This window comes from Nerophis lumbriciformis, linkage group LG26, assembly GCF_033978685.3.
Source record: "Nerophis lumbriciformis linkage group LG26, RoL_Nlum_v2.1, whole genome shotgun sequence".
In the NCBI taxonomy this organism is placed as follows: Eukaryota; Metazoa; Chordata; class Actinopteri; order Syngnathiformes; family Syngnathidae; genus Nerophis; species Nerophis lumbriciformis.
In genome coordinates this window covers 39,092,767-39,114,570 of record NC_084573.2, presented here as the reverse complement: position 1 = coordinate 39,114,570, position 21,804 = coordinate 39,092,767, and the positions used below count along the sequence as shown (strand labels likewise).

The 21,804-nt window shown below is 38.2% G+C and overlaps 1 protein-coding gene across 1 annotated transcript; it reads left to right on the top strand.

The window, feature by feature from the left end:
• Window positions 1-186: 186 nt before the first annotated feature.
• On the top strand, window positions 187-18,735 carry commd8 (COMM domain containing 8). Its single transcript, XM_061986708.2, has 5 exons — window positions 187-262; window positions 8,416-8,571; window positions 8,662-8,814; window positions 13,544-13,699; window positions 18,526-18,735. Exons 1-5 carry the CDS (start codon window positions 218-220, stop codon window positions 18,568-18,570), a joined length of 555 nt encoding a protein of 184 aa, XP_061842692.1. The 5' UTR covers window positions 187-217; the 3' UTR covers window positions 18,571-18,735.
• Window positions 18,736-21,804: the final 3,069 nt, after the last annotated feature.

The window sequence follows — 21,804 nt, the reverse complement described above, 5'->3', positions numbered from 1 at the left end:
TTCATCAAAACCTATCATTTCTAAAAAAAAAAATTACAAAAAATGGCACGGTCAAATTACACGTTTTGGTAAAAGTGTGAACGACATCGTGGATTGTTTGCGTTTGGTTATTGGGGGAAATGGACCTCATTTATTTGTAAGAGCATTTCGATGTCACGTGACTTGACACCGCGCTGCGTCAGCTGACCGGAAAGCGGAAGAAGAAGCGGAAGTAAACATGGCGACGCGACTAGCCGGCCTGCCTGCTCCGGAGTGTGTTAAAGTAAGTTTAAACTCTGTGGCGACTGCAACTTATATGACGGCTTTACTTTCATTTCATTTCATTTGTATTCATCTCCTTCATTGATGTGCGTCTTTGGTCGATAGACAATTATAGCTCACTTATTCAATGATACATTTACACAGTAATGCCTGAGAAGGAGCAGGATGGAGACAAAGCTTATATTTTCCTGCCCCCTTCAACATAATACTAGTGATGGGTTGATGAGGCGTCATGAAGGGTTTCGACACATTGCAAAACTGTATTGATACTGTGTCACTAAATACCGACTCAACTGACACTGATTTGATGCCCTAGTACAGGGGTCACCAACCTTTTTGAAACCAAAAACTACTTCTTGGGTACTGATTAATGCGAAGGGCTACCAGTTTGATACACACTTAAATAAATAAATATATTGTCATTTGTAAGTTACACGTAAGTGTGATTTAAACAAGAATAGCTAAATAAATAAATGTATATATATATATAAAAAAATGGGTATTTGTCTGTCATTCCGTCGTACATTTTTTTTTCCTTTTACGGAAGGTTTTTTGTAGAGAATAAATGATGAAAAAAAACACTTAATTGAACGGTTTAAAAGAGGAGAAAACACGAAAAAAAATTAAAATAACATTTTGAAACATAGTTTATCTTCAATTTCGACTTTTTAAAATTCAAAATTCAACCGACAAAAAGAAGAGAAAAACTAGCTAATTTGAATCTTTTTGAAAAAATTAAAAAAAGAATTTATGGAACATCATTAGTCATTTTTCCTGATTAAGATACATTTTAGAATTTTGATGACATGTTTTAAATTGGTTAAAATCCAATCTGCACTTTGTTAGAATATATAACAAATTGGACCAAGCTATATTTCTAACAAAGACAAATCAGTATTTCTTCTAGATTTTCCAGAACAAAAATTTCAAAAGAAATTCAAAATACTTTGAAATAAGATTTAAATTTGATTCTACAGATTTTCTAGATTTGGCAGAATATTTTTTTTAAATTTTAATCATAGTAAGTTTGAAGAAATATTTCACAAATATTCTTCGTCGAAAAAACAGAAGCTAAAATATTTATTCTTTACAATAAAAAAAAATACTTGAACATTGATTTAAATTGTCAGGAAAGAAGAGGAAGAAATGTAAAAGGTAAAAAGGTATATTTGTTTAAAAATCCTAAAATCATTTTTAAGGTTGTATTTTTTCTCTAAAATTGTATTTATAAAAGTAATAAGAAGCAAAGTAAAAAATAAATGAATTTATTTAAACAAGTGAAGACCCATCCATCCATTCATTTTCTACCGCTTATTCCAAGTGAAGACCAAGTCTTTAAAATATTTTCTTGGATTTTCAAATTCTATTTGTCTCTTTTAGAATTAAAAATGTCGAGCAAAGCGAGACCAGCTTGCTAGTAAATAAATCAAATTTAAAAAATAGAGGCAGCTCACTGGTAAGTGCTGCTCTTTGAGCTATTTTTAGAACAGGCCAGCGGGCGACTGATCTGGTCCTTACGGGCTACCTGGTGCCCGCGGGCACCGCGTTGGTGACCCCTGCCCTAGTATATACAATAATATAAACCAAGTCATTGTATTTCATTTAGGATTATTTCATATTTTCATTTAAATAAAAATATATTTTTATCATTTTTAGATACAGTCAATAAATAATGTGAACATGTATCATAACATGGAAATCTAAGAGAACGTGTTGTGGATGATTGTGGACTGGGAATTTTATTTTATTTTATTTTTTACACATTTAAAAAAAAAAAAAAAAAAAAAGTTTTTCCGACGTATTACATTTTAGACGATTTCTCTTCTTAGTTATTATTTCTCCGGCTGTAGAAAAGAGCCGCTCACAGGGCACAGAGGAGGCGTCAGTGCGACACAGTTGGCGTATCGGTCACGTGACCAAAACAGCTCATGATCGGTCACGTGACTTTCTAAAAGCGGTACGCGCACCGACACAGGGTTTCGCTCTATGAGCTCGACGCATGCGCCGATGCATCGGTCTTGCCGGACCCATCACTAGTATTTAGTCAGCCACCGATTGTACAAGTTCTCCCACTTAAAATGATGACAGAGGTCTGTAATTTTCATCATAGGTACACTTCAACTGTGAGAGACAGAATGTGAAAAAAAAATCCAGGAATTCACATTGTAGGAATTTTAAATAATTTATTTGTAAATTATGGTGGAAAATAAGTATTTGGTCACTTCAAACAAGGAAGATCTCTGGCTCTCACAGACCTGTAACTTCTTCTTTAAGAAACTCTTCTGTCCTCCACTCGTTACCTGTATTAATGGCACCTGTTTGAACTTGTTATCTGTATAAAAGACACCTGTCCACAGCTTCAAACAGTCAGACTCCAAACTCCACTATGGCCAAGACCAAAGAGCTGTCGAAGGACACCAGGAAAAGAATTGTAGACCTGCACCAGACTGTGAAGAGTGAATCTACAATAGGCAAGCAGCTTGGTGTGAAAAAATCAACTGTGGGAGCAATTATCAGAAAATGGAAGACATACAAGACCACTGATAATCTCCCTCGATCTGGGGCTCCACGCAAGATCTCATCCCGTGGGGTCAAAATGATCATGAGAACGGTGAGCAAAAATCCCAGAACCACACGGGGGGACCTGGTCAATGACCTGCAGAGAGCTGGGACCAAAGTAACAAAGGTTACCATCAGTAACACACTACGCCGACAGGGAATCAAATCCTGCAGTGCCAGACGTGTCCCCATGCTTAAGCCAGTGCATGTCCAGGCCCGTCTGAAGTTTGCCAGAGAGCACATGGATGATTGGGAGAATGTCATGTGGTCAGATGAAACCAAAATAGAACTTTTTGGTATAAACTCAACTCGTTGTGTTTGGAGGAAGAAGAATACTGAGTTGCATCCCAAGAACACCATACCTACTGTGAAGCATGGGGGTGGAAACATCATGCTTTGGGGCTGTTTTTCTGCTAAGGGCACAGGCCGACTAATCCGTGTTAAGGAAAGAATGAATGGAGCCATGTATCGTGAGATTTTGAGCCAAAACCTCCTTCCATCAGTGAGAGCTTTGAAGATGAAACGTGGCTGGGTCTTCCAGCATGACAATGATCCCAAACACACCGCCCGGGCAACGAAGGAGTGGCTCCGTAAGAAGCATTTGAAAGTCTTGGAGTGGCCTAGCCAGTCTCCAGACCTCAACCCCATAGAAAATCTGTGGAGGGAGTTGGAAGTCTGTGTTGCTCGGCGACAGCCCCAAAACATCACTGCTCTCGAGAAGATCTGCATGGAGGAATGGGCCAAAATACCAGCTACTGCATGTGCAAACCTGGTAAAGACCTATAGTAATCGTTTGACCTCTGTTATTGCCAACAAAGGTTATATTACAAAGTATTGAGTGGAATTTTTGTTATTGACCAAATACTTATTTTCCACCATAATTTACAAATAAATTCTTTAAAAATCCTACAATGTGAATTCCTGGATTTTTTTTCACATTCTGTCTCTCACAGTTGAAGTGTACCTATGATGAAAATTACAGACCTCTGTCATCATTTTAAGTGAGAGAACTTGCATAATCGGTGGCTGACTAAATACTTTTTTGCCCCACTGTATATATATACACACACACATATATATATATATATATATATATATATATATATATATATACACACACACATATATATATATATACAGTATATAATTTATATTTATTTATTTTGCCGTTTTTGTTTACATGTTAAAGGTGTTTTAATGAATATACATGCATGTTTAACATATAGATTCCTTTCTTTCATGAAGACAAGAATATAAGTTGGTGTATTACCTGATTCTGATGACTTGCGTTGATTGTAATCAGACAGTCGTGATGATAACGTCCACGTTTTCAAATGGAGGAGAAGAAAAGTTCCTCCTTTCTGTCTAATACCACATGAAAGTGGTTGGTTTTTGGCATCTTATTTGTCCAGCTTCCATATTCGTTTTTATACACTTTACAAGAAATATATTGGCGTCAAACTCCGTAGCTTGCTAGCTTGTTTGCGCTGGCTTTCGGAGACTCTTGTTTTGAAAGCGCAGGCGCGATGGAGCGGCACTTTTATTGTGAAGACAGGAACGTCCTCATGTGCGGTCAGTCTTGAGGCTTTTGACGGGATGTACGGTTGAAATAAAAAAAGTATATTTTTTCCTTCACACTTTTGATTGATTGATTGGAACTTTTATTAGTAGATTGCACAGTACAGTACATATTCCGTACAATTGACCATTAAATGGTAACACCCCAATAAGTTTTTCAACTTGTTTAAGTCAGGTCATGTGACCACCTGACTCTGTTTGATTGGTCCAACGTCACCAGTGACTGCATCTGATTGGTGGAACGGAGTGAAACGTCACCAGTAAGGCAGGCACTTTGAAGGTCTGTCTGACAGACCAAAACAAACAAAGCGTGCATTAACAGATCGATAAAAATTAGTAGCAAGTAGCGAGCTGAATGTAGATAAAAGTAGCGGAGTAAAAGTAGCGTTCCTTCTCTATAAATATACTTAAGTAAAAGTAAAAGTATGTTGCATTAAAACTACTCTTAGAAGTACAATTTATCCCAAAGGTTACTCAAGTAGATGTAACGGAGTAAATGTAGCGCGTTACTACCCACCTCTGGATATCATATAAACCAACAATTACATACAAATATAATGAAAACAAACAAAAAACACAACAAGTGCAAAACTTCATGAAGTACAAACCGAACAAAAGAAGTAATATACACCTCACGGGATGATACAAAATAAATACTAGTGATGGGTTGATGAGGCGTCATGAAGCGTTTCGACACATTGCAAAACTGTATTGATACTGTGTCGATACTGTGTCACTAAATACTGACATCTGCTGGACATTAAAAATCCCTACAGGCAACCTATGGACCGACTCAACTGACACTGATTTTATGTCCTAGTACAGGGGTGCTCATTACGTCGATCTCGGAGGGTGTGTCAGTCGATCACCAGCCAGCCATTAAAAAAATAGTCCTAAAAATGAGCGATCATAAATCTTCACTATGACGTCACTTTCGTCACTTGATTGACATTCACGGCACCCGAGGGTCTTCTGAGATGACGCTGGCTGCTGCCAGCTCATTAAAATGACCGACTGGAAGGCGAGAAACACTTTATTTCAACAGACTCTGGCGCCGTACCTGTCGTCAAAACTCCAAAGACCGACTGCACAGTTGCGCTACCAAAATAAGAGTCTCAGAAAGCTGGCGTGCACAAGCTAGCAAGCTACGGAGTTTGCCGACAATGTATTTCTTGTAAAGTGCATACAAAGGAGTACGGAAGCTGGACAAATAAGATGCCAAAAACCAACCACTTTCATGTGGTATTGGACAGAAAGGAGGACTTTTTTTCTCCTCCATTCGAAAATGCGGACATTATCAGCACCACTGTCTGATTCCTATCAATGCAAGTCATCACAATCAGGTAATACACCAACTTATATTCTTGTCTTCATGAAAGAAAGGAATCTATATGTGTTAAACATGCTTGTATTATCTTTAAACACCTTTAACTTATTAACAATATTAACTATATGTGTTAAACATGCTTGTATTATCTTTAAACACCTTTAAGTTGTTAACAATATTAACTATATGTATTAAACATGCTTGTATTATCTTTAAACACCTTTAACTTATTAACAATATTAACTATATGTGTTTAACATTCTTGTATTATCATTAAACACCTTTAATTTTTTAACAATATTAACTATGTGTTAAACATGCTTGTATTATCATTAAACACCTTTAACTTGTTAACAATATTAACTATATGTATTAAACATGCTTGTATTATCATTAAACACCTTTAATTTATTAACAATATTAACTATGTGTGTTAAACATGCTTGCATTATCATTAAACACCTTTAACTTATTAACAATATTAACTATATGTATTAAACATGCTTGTATTATCATTAAACACCTTTAACTTGTTAACATTATTAACTATATGTATTAAACATGCTTGTATTATCTTTAAACACCTTTAAGTTGTTAACAATATTAACTATATGTATTAAACATTCTTGTATTATCATTAAACACCTTTAATTTTTTAACAATATTAACTATGTGTTAAACATGCTTGTATTATCATTAAACACCTTTAACTTGTTAACAATATTAACTATATGTATTAAACATGCTTGCATTATCTTTAAACATATTTTACTTGTTAACAATATTAACTATATGTATTAAACATACTTGTATTATCATTAAACATCTTTAATTTTTTAACAATATTAACTATATGTGTTGCACATGCTTGCATTATCATTAAACACCTTTAACTTGTTAACAATATTAACTATATGTATTAAACATTCTTGTATTATCATTAAACACCTTTAATTTTTTAACAATATTAACTATGTGTTAAACATGCTTGTATAATCATTAAACACCTTTAACTTGTTAACAATATTAACTATATGTATTAAACATGCTTGTATTATCATTAAACACCTTTAATTTATTAACAATATTAACTATATGTGTTAAACATGCTTGCATTATCTTTAAACATATTTTACTTGTTAACAATATTAACTATGTGTATTAAACATACTTGTATTATCATTAAACACCTTTAATTTTTTTTAAATATTAACTATATGTGTTGCACATGCTTGCATTATCTTTAAACACCTTTAACTTGGTAACAATATTAACTATATGTATTAAACATGCTTGTATTATCATTAAACACCTTTAACTTGTTAACATTATTAACTATATGTATTAAACATGCTTGTATTATCTTTAAACACCTTTAAGTTGTTAACAATATTAACTATATGTATTAAACATTCTTGTATTATCATTAAACACCTTTAATTTTTTAACAATATTAACTATGTGTTAAACATGCTTGTATTATCATTAAACACCTTTAACTTATTAACAATATTAACTATATGTATTAAACATGCTTGTATTATCATTAAACACCTTTAACTTGTTAACAATATTAACTATATGTATTAAACATGCTTGCATTATCTTTAAACATATTTTACTTGTTAACAATATTAACTATATGTATTAAACATACTTGTATTATCATTAAACACCTTTAATTTTTTAACAATATTAACTATATGTGTTGCACATGCTTGCATTATCATTAAACACCTTTAACTTGTTAACAATATTAACTATATGTATTAAACATTCTTGTATTATCATTAAACACCTTTAATTTTTTAACAATATTAACTATATGTATTAAACATTCTTGTATTATCATTAAACACCTTTAATTTTTTAACAATATTAACTATGTGTTAAACATGCTTGTATAATCATTAAACACCTTTAACTTGTTAACAATATTAACTATATGTATTAAACATGCTTGTATTATCATTAAACACCTTTAATTTATTAACAATATTAACTATATGTGTTAAACATGCTTGCATTATCTTTAAACATATTTTACTTGTTAACAATATTAACTATATGTATTAAACATACTTGTATTATCATTAAACACCTTTAATTTTTTTTAAATATTAACTATATGTGTTGCACATGCTTGCATTATCATTAAACACCTTTAACTTGGTAACAATATTAACTATATGTATTAAACATTCTTGTATTATCATTAAACACCTTTAATTTTTTAACAATATTAACTATGTGTTAAACATGCTTGTATTATCATTAAACACCTTTAATTTGTTAACAATATTAACTATATGTGTTAAACATGCTTGCATTATCATTAAACACCTTTAACTTGTTAACAAAAACATATATTTCATAAATAAGTAAATGTAAATTATATATATGAATGAGGTAGATCCCCACGAGTTGATCAATTGAAAAGTAGCTCGCCTGCAGAAAAAGTGTGAGCACCCCTGTTCTAGTGTATCAATAAAGCTGCATCCGTTTAGCCCTCGGCTTCTAAAACTGATTGCGCATCCTCTTTGGGTTCGGGCTCAAAAATTCCCAAAGTAATCGTTGGCTCTCACAAAGTCTGCTTGATGAGCATTGTTGTTGATGGTTCCTAACCCTACGTCACGGATCACGTGATCGGCTTCCTCGTTATCTCTCAAAATGGTTTTGTCTTCGTGCAGCTCTGTCATAAGGTGGTGGATGGACTCTGCGGGCAGGAGCCCCCTCGCAGGGCGGACTACGAGGCCACGTGGAGCCCGGGTGAATGGCTGGAGCTCCTCAACGCCTTGTCAGCGGTCTTCCGACGCGCAGTCGGCAACAACAGCTCCGATGAGGAGGTGAGGTGACCATTTAATCAGCAACCATGACTGTGAGCGGCTGTTAGCGGGTGAGGTTGCCAATCAGATTGTCCCGCTGCTCGTGTCCAGGTACTCGCCGGTCTGTCGGAGGTGAGCAGCAGTCATTCGGAGGCTGTTCTCAATGTTCTCAAAGCCAGAAAAGAAGACATTCTCCATGCTCTGCTTGCCAGGACCAACTCAGTAGCTTCTGCTACGCTACAAGACTTTGACTGGCAGCTTAAGGTACATGAGTACTTTGTATAGTTTCATCCTTTTATTTGACCTAGATTGTTTGACCAGTGCCCTCCGAAAGTATTGGAACAGTCAGTCCAATTCCTTTATTTTTGTTGTAGACTGAAAACATTTGGGTTTGACATCAAAAGATGAATATGGGACAAGAGATCCAACAGTTCAGTTTTTATTTCTGGATCTGATACACAACTTAGAAGATTGCACCTTTTTGTTTGAACCGACACATTTTTCACGAGAGCAAAAGTATGTGAACATGTGACTGACAATAATCACTTCATATTCTCTACTGCTCACTAGTGTTACATATCTGAGTTATTGTGTAGAAATAACTATAAATGTACACTTATTCAGTTAGCACGTTACTAAAATTAAAGATCAGTTAAAACATACTTGCCAACCCTCCCGGATTTTCCGGGAGACTCCCGAAATTCAGCGCCTCTCCCGAAAACCTCCCGGGACAAATTTTCTCCCGAAAATCTCCCGAAATTCAGGCGGACCTGAGTGACGTGTTGACAGCCTGTTCTCACGTCCGCTTTCCCACAATGTAAACAGCCTGCCCGCCCAATCACGTTATAACTGTAGAATGATGGAGGGCGAGTTCTTGGTTTCTTATGTGGGTTTATTGTTAGGCAGTTTCATTAACGTCCTCCCAGCGCGGTAACAACACACAACAACAGCAGTCACGTTTCCGTCTACCGTAAAGCAGTTGGTCTGCCGTAAACAGCAATGTTGTGACACTTTTAAACAGGACAATACTGCCATCTACTGTACATGCATATGTGACCCACCCATAATGTGTCACATTTTTGTGTTGATTTATTTATTTTATTTTGTGGTTTGAATTAGTTTTTGGAGCTGTCATTACACATTTATCAGTATTCACATTGGTCAGTAGGGGGCAGTAGGGCGTTTCTTCCCAATTGAATGCTATCACCTGCAGACCGGAAGTGTCTTGTCATTCTGATGAGCGCGACCAGTCTGTGAACGATTGAAACGTCCTGTGTGCTTTTTCCTCCTGTATAACAGGTTAGTTTTGGTGAATCAACTCACTGAATAATATCCATGTGATCTTTATAAGTTTAAGTACACATTCTGATGGTGGAGCCTAACTCTAAAGTGTTTGTGAGTTGTAGTTTGTATTTGTGAATGAATCCAGTGCACAGCTGCAGTTATCAATACAAAATGGCGACGTGAGTGCGCAATGTTTATATAGGAACTTCTGATCCTAATTCAGACTCCCAAATTAGAGCTCCCGTTTTCTTATTGATTTTATAATGTATATTTGTATAATGTGTGTGTTCTGAAATAGTGACAGAGAATAGAACAAGGATGGACAATTCAACCCTTAACTCAACAATGAGTAGATGAGTGTTATGTGTGTGTATATGTGTAAATAAATGAACACTGAAATTCAAGTATTTTTTATTTATATATATATATATATATATATATATATATATATATATATATATAATAAAAAAAATATATATTTATAGCTAGAATTCACTGAAAGTCAAGTATTTCTTATATATATATATCTTAACCACGCCCCCCGCCCCCCACCCCCCACCTCCCGAAATCAGAGGTCTCAAGGTTGGCAAGTATGAGTTAAAATAATACATAATGTTAACCATCGAGAACATTTCAACCCTTTATTGAATCAAAATGATTGAAATTCAATAATCAGATGCATTTGCAAACAGTTAAAATGATGTACTGTATTTTTCGGAGTATAAGTTGCTCCGGAGTATAAGTTGCACCTGCCGAAAATGCATAATAAAGAAGGAAAATAACATATATAAGTCGCACTGGAGTATAAGTCGCATTTTTTGGGGAAATGTATTTGATAAAAGCCAACAGCAAGAATAGACATTTGAAAGGCAATTTTTAAAATAAATCAAGAATAGTGAACAACAGGCTGAATAAGTGTACGTTATATGAGGCATAAATAACCAACTGGTATGTTAACGTAACATATTATGGTAAGAGTCATTCAAATAACTATAACATATAGAACATGCTATACAATCTGTCACTCCTAATCGCTAAATCCCATGAAATCTTATACGTCTAGTCTCTTACGTGAATGAAATAAATAATATAATATATGGAGAATGAGAAAAGTCAATACATTAATAATGACGAAAGTGATTTTTGGTTATTTCTTGACCAGAAGGCTTTGAACTTTACGCCCCCTTCTACTGTGGTCCTCCTAAGACCTCACTGTTGGCTTTGTAGGTCACTGTTGCTTCTCAACTAAGCAAAGTCCATGCTAATTGACCTCTTTGTCGATTGTGAGAATAGATAAAAGAACCAAATCGTTAAACAAATTTGAAAATGGAATCGTAAAATCGCCACAAATGCAGGCAAAGAAACGAGCGTTATCGCAAACATAGAAGTCTCCATCAACAACATGGCTCACAAAATCTAGCCCAGGGGTGCTCATTACGTCGATCGCGAGCTACCGGTCGATCTCGGAGGGTGTGTCAGTCGATCACCAGCCAGGCATTAAAAAAATTGTCCTAAAAATGAGCGATCATAAATCTTCACTATGACGTCACTTTCGTCACTTGATTGACATTCACGGCACCCGAGGGTCTTCTGAGATGACGCTGGCTGCTGCCAGCTCATTAAAATGACCGACTGGAAGGCGAGAAACACTTTATTTCAACAGACTCTGGCGCCGTACCTGTCGTCAAAACTCCAAAGACCGACTGCACAGTTGCACAGTTGCGCTAACAAAATAAGAGTCTCAGAAAGCTGGCGTGCACAAGCTAGCAAGGTACGGAGTTTGCCGACAATGTATTTCTTGTAAAGTGTATACAAAGGAGTACGGAAGCCGGACAAATAAGATGCCAAAAACCAACCACTTTCATGTGGTATTGGACAGAAAGGAGGACTTTTTTTCTCCTCCATTCGAAAATGCGGACGTTATCATCACCACTGTCTGATTCCTATCAATGCAAGTCATCAGAATCAGGTAATACACCAACTTATATTCTTGTCTTCATGAAAGAAAGGAATCTATATGTGTTAAACATGCTTGTATTATCTTTAAACACTTTTAACTTTTTAACAATATTAACTATATGTGTTAAACATGCTTGTATTATCATTAAACACCTTTAACTTGTTAACAATATTAACTATATGTATTAAACATACTTGTATTATCATTAAACACCTTTAATTTATTAACAATATTAACTACCGTATTTTCCGCACCATAAGGCGCCCTGGGTTATAAGCCGCACCTTCAATGAACGGCATATTTCAAAACTTTGTCCACCTATAAGCCGCCCCGTGTTATAAGCCGCATCTAACTGCGCTAAAGGAATGTCAAAAAAACAGTCAGATAGGTCAGTCAAACTTTAATAATATATTAAAAACCAGCGTGATGTGGGCGCGCATGGAGTCGTATATCAACATGGACGGAGCTGCGTGAAAAAAGCCACCCGGCCTCTTCGCGTAAACTTACCTTAACCACTCGCTCACCTTTTCTTCATCCATCCATCCCTTCGAGTTAGCTTTTATGATGACGCCGGCTGGAAAGGTCTCTTTTGGCAAGGTCTTCCTTTTGAATATCACCATGGGTGGAAGTTTCTGGCCATTAGCATGGCAAGCTAGAACCACAGTGAAGGATGACTTCTCATTCCCTGTGGTGCGAATATTCACCGTACGTGCTCCCGTTGTATCCACAGTGCGGTTCACAGGAATATCAAAAGTCAGTGGAACCTCGTCCATGTTGATAATGTTCTCTGGCCGGATCTTTTTTTCAGCTATCTTGTTTTTACAATATGCACGGAAAGTAGCCAGCTTTTCTTGAAAGTCTTTAGGCAGTTGCTGTGAAATAGTAGTCCGTGTGCGGATGGAGAGATTGCGACTTTTCATGAACCGGAAACCCGTCGCTTAGTAGGAGCCATTTTGTGGTCTTTACAGATGTAAACACACAAAGGAAATGAAACGTACGGTGATATCCGCGCGCTTCTTCTTCTTCTACGCGGGCGGGTGGTTGCTTACAGTAGAAGAAGAAGCGCTTCCTGTTCTATGGGGGCGGGTGCTTACCTTGGCGGTTGCTTGCGTAGAAGAAGAAGCACTTCCTCTTCTACGGGGAAAAAAGATGGCGGCTGTTTACCGTAGTTGCGAGACCGAAACTTTATGAAAATGAATCTTAATATTAATCCATATATAAAGCGCACCGGGTTATAAGGCGCACTGTCAGCTTTTGAGAAAATTTGTGGTTTTTAGGTGCGCCTTATAGTGCGGAAAATACGGTATATGTGTTAAACATGCTTGTATTATCATTAAACATCTTTAACTTAACAAAAACATATATTTCATAAATAAGTAAATATAAATGATATATATGAATGAGGTAGATCCCCACGACTTGATCAATTGAAAAGTAGCTCGCCTGCAGAAAAAGTGTGAGCACCCCTGATCTAGCCGATAGAAATTCAGATATCTATTTTAGTTTTTTTTTTGCATTTTTCTACCAATTAAACAATGCGTTTTGAGAGTTAGCTCCTGTTTCAAGCATACAATAAATACTGCACATAAATGTAGCCCTTTTTTGTATACAAACAATGCTCCTATAGTGCTGAAGTTCTACTGTAAAGATGTGAACATGAACACATTTGACACTGATATTTCCTTCCTGATGTCATGTGATGTGCCCCACCGTCAAACCTCTGCTTGCATTCTTCCTCCCTGCCTCCAGATGGCGCTGTCCAGTGACAAGATCTCCTCTCTCCAGACTCCTCTGCTCAGTCTCAGTCTGGACGTAAGGGAGGACGGAGCCTTCAAGCCGGTCACAGTGGAGACCAACAAGGAGGAGCTGAACACACTCATCAGTGCATTAGAGGCTGCTAATAAGGTAGACGTCAACTCTCTGGACGTACCTGTTCAGGTACCCTTTTGCAGACATTTACGGTTACGCCTTGAAAGTCTTATGAACGGAATTAGTCGTGACCACAAATAAATGCACCCCTGCATTTATGTCAGACATACTTGCCAACCCTCCCGAAATTCAGCGCCTCTCCCGAAAACCTCCCGGGACAAATTTTCTCCCGAAAATCTCCCGAAATTCAGGCGGACTTAGGTCCTCCACAATATAAAAAAGTGTACCTGCCCAATCACGTTATAACTATAGAATGATGGAGGGGCGAGTTCTTGGTTCCTTATGTGGGTTTATTGTTAGGCAGTTTCATTAACGTCCTCCCAGCGCGGCAACAACACACAACAACAGCAGTCACTTTTTTGTATACCGTAAAGCAGTTCGTCTGCCGTAAACAGCAATGTTGTGACACTCTTTAAACAGGATAATACTGCCATCTAGTGCATTTGATGAAATCACTTTTGTGCGTGCCACACATCAATGCATCATCAGAGAGGGTGTTCAGCATGGTTCGAAAAATAGTGACAGAGAATAGAACAAGGATGGACAATTCAACCCTTAACTCAACAATGAGTAGATGAGTGTCATGTGTGTGTATATGTGTAAATAAATGAACACTGAAATTCAAGTATTTATTTTATATATATATATATATATATATATATAAATATATATATATTGTTGCGTTTTGGACCAGTTGTTCCTCCCAGGGAATTCAAGTCACAATTCGCTCCCAAGCTCTTTACGACACTTAAAGCTGAGTTGAAAAACCACCAGAGACAGAATACCGTATTTTCCGCACTGTTAGCCGCACCTAAAAACCACAAATTTACTCAAAAGCTGACAGTGCGGCTTATAACCCGGTGCGCTTTATATATGGATTAATATTAAGATTCATTTTCATAAAGTTTAGGTCTCGCAACTACGGTAAACAGCCGCCATCTTTTTTCCCCATAGAAGAGGAAGCGCTTCTTCTTCTACTGTAAGCAACCACCCGCCCCCGTAGAAGAAGAAGAAGAAGCGCGCGGATATTACGTTTCATTTCCTTTGTGTGTTTACATCTGTAAAGACCACAAAATGGCTCCTACTAAGCGACAGGGATCCGGTTCATGAAAAGACGCAATCTCTCCATCCGCACACGGACTACTATTTCACAGCAACTGCCTAAAGACTTTCAAGAAAAGCTGGCTACTTTCCGTGCATATTGTAAAAACAAGATAGCTGAAAAAAAGATCCGGCCAGAGAACATTATCAACATGGACGAGGTTCCACTGACTTTTGATATTCCTGTGAACCGCACTGTGGATACAACGGGAGCACGTACGGTGAATATTCGCACCACAGGGAATGAGAAGTCATCCTTCACTGTGGTTCTAGCTTGCCATGCTAATGGCCAGAAACTTCCACCCATGGTGATGATATTCAAAAGGAAGACCTTGCCAAAAGAGACCTTTCCAGCCGGCGTCATCATAAAAGCTAACTCGAAGGGATGGATGAAGAAAAGATGAGCGAGTGGTTAAGGTAAGTTTAAGTTTACGCGAAGAGGCCGGGTGGCTTTTTTCACGCAGCTCCGTCCATGTTGATATACGACTCCATGCGCGCCCACATCACGCTGGTTTTTAATATATTATTAAAGTTTGACTGACCTATCTGACTGTTTTTTTGACATTCCCTTTAGCGCAGTTAGATGCGGCTTATAACACGGGGCGGCTTATAGGTGGACAAAGTTTTGAAATATGCCGTTCATTGAAGGCGCGGCTTATAACCCAGGGCGCCTTATGGTGCGGAAAATACGGTAGGTATTTTGTTGTATATTTTCAAAGCTTTGCCAATATACATTTTGAGACCAGTCTAACCCTAGAACATTCTATTGCGCCTCCCAAAATGGTCTGTCTTCCCAACTCCAAAAAACCCTCTTTCCTTCCCCCTCCCTAGCCATAATACAAGCACAACGTCTCCCTAGCCATAATACATTCCAAAGAACTCAAGGTTAACACACACAGTATACTTGCTGACAGAGCATCAAGAGAAGAAATGGAAAACACGAGCTGTTTTCAAATATGACAAAGAAATGGAAGAAGTACAACTTAAATTCGGATATATGTAAATATCTGCCTCCGACAATATATATATACATATATATATATAACTAGTCAGGTAAGTCAAGAAGGTAAGAGTGGTTCACAATACTCTTAATATTCCATGTTGTGTCGTTTCTACTTCACATTGTCGTGGTCAGTTGTTCAGTCCGTCAGCTAAAGCTGCTTTTATTAACGCTTCTGCAAAGTGACGTGTCTCTGGTCCTTTCCCACAATGTTGTAAATACTACCTCTTTATTTGCGTGTTGAAAAAGACTTGACAAAAGTGTCACGCAAATGCTGTGAATACCAATTTACTTGTGATTGTTTTGTATTTTTTTTAAATGTGCTTAATTTAAAAAAATGTAATTAGGGCCCGCATGGCCCATCGTATAAGGACTCCCAAAAGGAGGCCTTATGCAATGGGACATAAGGACCTATTGAATTTGTAAGGTTTTATTATTAGGGACCGCAATGTCCCTTTGGGACAGAGGACCCTATTGAAATTGTAAGGTTTTATTATTATTATACCAACCGCCTCTTTGAGCTGTAATTTGACCCCCTTAACATGCTTCAAAACTCACCATATTTGACACACACATCAGGACTGGCGAAAATTGCCATCTAATAAAAAAAACAACAACCCCAAAACTCAAAATTGCGCTCTTGCGCCCCCTAGGAAAAAACACAGACAAAACTGCTTGTAACTTCCAGTAGGAATGTCGTAGAGACATGAAACACCTCTATGTAGGTCTGACTTAGACCTAGATTTCATACATTGACATCCTTCAGCAAAAATCAACAGGAAGTTGGCAATTCCCCCTTCAGAACAAAAGTTTACTAAAAACAGTCACTTTTGCCTCTTTGAGCTGTAATTTGACCCCCTTAACATGCTTCAAAACTCACCAAACTGGACACACACATCAGGACTGGCGAAAATTGCGATCTAATCAAAAAACCAAACCCCAAAACTCAAAATCGCGCTCTAGCGCCCCCGAGGAAGAAAACACAGACACAACTGCTCCGAGGAAGAAAACTCAGACAAAACTGCCTGTAATTTCCAGTAGGAATGTCTTAGAGACATGAAACAAAAACCTCTATGTAGGTCTCACTTAGACCTACATTTCATAGATTGACAACCCCCCCGGCAAAAATCAACAGGAAGTTTGCAATTCCCCCTTCAAAACAAAAGTTTTGTAAAAACCGGTCACCTTTTTTCAAACATTATCTCCTCTGAGCGCGTTTGTCGTGTCGGCTTCAAACTAGCACAGGAGAGAGATTGAACCCTTCTGATTAAAAGTTGACCAAAGAGTTTTAATTACTGCTCCGGTTTGGATTTTATGTGCCGTCAAAGTCGGTCCCGTCCATTGCTGCTTGCAGCTTTAATTATTCTTTATTCTTCCGCCGCCACAACAAACTGTAATTTGACCCACTTAACATGCTTCAAAACTCACCATATTTGACCCACACATCAGGACCTGCGAAAATTGCCTTTTTAAAAAAAAAAAAACGAACCACAAAACTCAAAATTGCGCTCTAGCGCCCCCTAGGAAGAAAAAAAAACTAGACTGCCTGTAACTCCCACTAGGAAGGTCGGACAGACATGAAACAAAAACCTCTATGTAGGTCTGACTCAGACCTAGATTTTATAATAGTACATTCTCGGGCTAAAATCAACAGGAAGTTGGCAATTCCCCCTTCAAGACAAAAAAAGTACTAAAAACAGTCACTTTTGCTTCTTTGAGCTGTAATTTGACCCCCTTAACATGCGTCAAAACTCACCAAACTGAACGCACACTTCAGGACTGGCAAAAATTGCGATCTAATAAAAAAAACCTAACCCCAAATCTCAAAATTGCGCTCTACCGCAATTTTTGAATAAAACGCAGAAAAAACTGCCCGTCGGAAGAAAAAAATGACAAAACTGCCTGTAACTCCCACTGGGAAGGTCGGAGAGACATGAAACAAAAACCTCTATGTAGGTCTCACTTAGAACTGCATTTCATAAATTGACAACCCCCAGCAAAAATCAACAGGAAGTTTGCTATTCCCCCTTCAAAACCACATTTTTGTAAAAACCGGTCACCTTTCTTCAAACATTATCTCCTCTGAGCGCGTTTGTTGTTTCAGCTTCAAACTAACACAGGAGAGAGATTGAACCCTTCTGATTAAAAGTTGGCGAAAAAGTTTTGATACCTGCTCCGGTTTTGATTTTATGACCCTTCAAAGAACCGCCGCGCTGCTGTTTTTTTAAGATGGCTGCTTAAAAGCAGGAAGCACCAACGTGCCCACACAATGCAGACAAGGTAGGTACACTAGACAAAAGTCTTGGGACACTTAAGCCGAAAACTGGACAAAAGTATTGGGACACTTGGGACTACAACTTGACAAAAGTATTGGGACACTTACGACTAAAAGTAGACAACAGTATTGGGAAACTTAGGACTACTACTGGACAAAAGTATTGGGACACTTAGGACTAGCACCTGCCAAATACGCGGGCCCGACCAATGCTGCTTGCAGCTTTAATTTCACTTTGTTATTATGTGGTGTTGTGTGCAGAATTTGAAGGACAAAAATGAATGTATTTAATTTTGGAATAAGACCGTAACATAACCAAATGGAACAAAAGTGAAGTGAATACTTTGTAGACCAGCCATTGTTGCTCAGTTAGGGACTAGACTCTTCCACACACTAAAGTCCTTGGCACCTGTGTGTTCTTCACAGGTGGTGCTACAGCTGACACACAATGACAACGTTGTCAAGTACTGATCCTCTTCACAACATCAACATGCCATGAAACAATAATGTTTGCTGTGCACTTCCTGTCTCTCTCACAATTGTTTTTAATATAACCATTTTTTTTTTTTTAAACCATGTAGAGGAAAATTGTGTTTTAAAAGAAATAAAAAATGTTTTCGTGGCACTGTTTCATCTTTTTATCACACACTACTTGACCCGGTATTAGGGTTGTACGGTATACCAGTACTAGTATAGTACCGCGATACTAATGAATCATATTCCGTACTATACCGCCTTTAAAAAGCACCAGTCACCTGTTCCCCCGTCGTCATCACGTGGTGACATTGCTGGTTTTACGAGCGGAGGAGCATGTTGGGCAGCGCACACACACAGAGTGTCATGTCTGTATTATCATGTTTTGTTTTAAGTCATGTTTTGTTTAGTTTCTGTCTTTTCACTCCCTTGTCTGGTCACCATAGCAACCATTAGTTTTCACCTGTCACGTCACGCACCTGTTTCACGTTTTGAGTCACGCACCTGCTTTCACTAATCATGTCCATAGTATTTAAGTTCATTCATTTTCTGTTGTTCGTCCTGACGACATCAACACATTTATGCTCTGTTCATGCCTGATATTTCATTTCATGTCAATTCCTCAAGCCAAGTAAGTTTTTGTTCCATATTTATAGTCTTTTTGGTTTCATAGTTTGTTCTCCGCCATTGTGCGTGTTTTTTGTTTGTACTTTTTGCTATAGTCTTTTGGTTTTATAGTTTCTTCTCCGCCACTGTGCGCGCTTTCATTTATTCCTTTTTTTGATAATAATAAATCATGTACCTTCATTCCCGTCTCGCACGAGCCAACTTTCCGTTGCATCCTGGAAAAGCACACACCCAGGACCAAGTCATGACACAGAGTACTTACAACATACTTGCCAACCCTCCCGAATTTTCCGGGAGACTCCCGAAATTCAGCGCCTCTCCCGAAAACCTCCCGGGACAAATATTCTCCCGAAAATCTCCCGATTTTGAGCCGGAGGCCACGCCCCCTCCAGCTCCATGCGGACCTGAGTGAGGACAACAGGGTGACAAGAACTAAATCATCCAGACTAGAGATAAATTGTATTATTATATTTATCTTACCTAAAAAAAAATATATTTATTAATTAAAAAAAAAAAAACTAAATACATTTTTACTATATTTTGCTAAAAACATCAAAATTAATTGTATTTTTATTTGTATTTTTTCTGACTCCTTATTACATCCAGGCATTAGAATTATACATTAAAATAAACATATTGGAAATTAATTTTAAATGATCATAATAATTCATTTAAAACGATCATATTTAATTATTAAAATAATTGCTTGTTCATCAACAACTTTAGCATTTTATTCATTACATTTTGAAGCTCTCAGAAGCCAAGTTATGTTATATTCCTTAATATTTATTTATGCAAGTTTGAAGTATCAATTATCTAAACACTGTTTTGTTTGCATATCTTCAGGATATATATATATATATATGTATTAGAGATGCGCGGTTTGCGGACACAACCGCGGAGTCCGCGGATTATCCGCGGATCGGGCGGATGAAATTAAAAAAAATAAGATTTTATCCGCGCGCGGGTCGGGTCGGGCGGATTAATTAGATTTTTTTTTTTTTTTTTTGCGGGTGGCAGTTAAACCAATTGGTAAATATATATACATAGTTAAATGTTGTTACCCACATACGAAAAACGAGCAGGCACCTGCAGCATATGCCACAACAGAAGAAGAAAAAAGAAAAGAGATGGACACTTTTACGGAGCGGAGAAGGGACGCCTCGCCGGGGTCCGGGACCGAGGCCCCTTCCCCCGAGAGGGCCCCACCGGGAGCCGTAGCTGAGGCGATCCGCGAGAAGGGCCCGACGCACGTCCAGGGTCACCACCGCGCCCACCTCACCGACACCCCGCCTCGTCCGCCTTCGCCGCGGCCGGCGTCACGCGCAGCAGGTAAGCAGCTTACCTGCCCGCCACCCCCGTGGCCGGGGGCTCGTAACAGGGGTCACTCCGCGCGCTCCGCCCGCGCAGCTTACCTGCCCGCCACCCCTGTTGCCGGGGGCGCGTAACAGGGGTCACTCCGCGCGCAGTGCGCTCACGAAAGGGGTGGGGCTCACCCTGGTTGATATAGAGAGCAGGACGGTGGCCATGGAAGTCGGAACCCGCTAAGGAGTGTGTAACAACCCACCTGCCGAATCAACTAGCCCTGAAAATGGATGGCGCTGGAGCGTCGGGCTCATACCCGGCCGTCGCCGGCAGCGAGATGCGCTTGGAGGTGCGCTCAGCGCGGCTCCCATATGATTGCGCACTGGTGTGCGTCTGGGTCGTGACAGCGTGGCACGCGAAAGTCTGTGCTGCATTGGATCAGTCTCCTTTCTTTAACAGGCAAAAGCTTTATAAGCTCAGTGAGGTTATAAAGCTTGCGCACCAAACACGAAGCAAGGCCATGGTGCAGGAGAACAAAGGACTTCTTTCATTTAAGGTTTGTGATAAACCATCAAACTCATTCGTTAAAAGGACTCTATAGTAATATAAAGCGAATTTTTCTGGACATTATCATGCAAGAAAAGTTTATTTTTGGGACCGCGATCACCGCGTAATGATTTTTAAAGGTTGCATGACAAACATTTAACTGTCCCATGTGATCAGCCAGTGCGATTGGAAGTCCATGCTCAATTATTGCCTCCGTAAATAAAACTTCGGCATTTATCACATCCAAAGAATCTGTTTGGGCGACGAAAAACGTTGAAAGTTTTCCACTTGTATCGCTAGCAACGGCATTAGACTTGTGTTTTTTTGTCCCAACGTGGTCTTTTACATCGCTAATTCCTCCGTGTCCGATCGAAAAATCTTGTCTGCACAAGGTGCAATTCGCGTAGTTTTCACCCTTTTTTTTTTTTAAATTAATGAAAAACCGTATTTTTTATCACTGCAACCGTAACCCTGAATAGGTTGATGAAAACCGTACGAATTACGGGAAAACCGGAGTAGTTTGCACACTCACTAATGCCTTGCATCATCTATATTAGATCGGGCGGATGGCGGGCGGGTGCAGTTCTGATCAAACGTTACATCGGGTGGATGGCGGATGGTTGACGACTTTCTGACGCGGTTGCGGATGAAATAAATTGCCTATCCGCGCATCTCTAATATGTATATATATATATATATATACGTATATATATATATATATATATGTATATGTATATATATATGTATGAAATA

Bases quoted from the DNA above. Each gene is read 5' to 3' on its own strand.
- commd8 (XM_061986708.2), top strand. From the start codon at position 218: ATGGCGACGCGACTAGCCGGCCTGCCTGCTCCGGAGTGTGTTAAA. The intron at 8,815-13,543 runs GTACATGAGTAC...CCCTGCCTCCAG, and splicing joins ACTTTGACTGGCAGCTTAAG to ATGGCGCTGTCCAGTGACAA. The intron at 13,700-18,525 runs GTAGACGTCAAC...TGTTCTTCACAG, and splicing joins CATTAGAGGCTGCTAATAAG to GTGGTGCTACAGCTGACACA.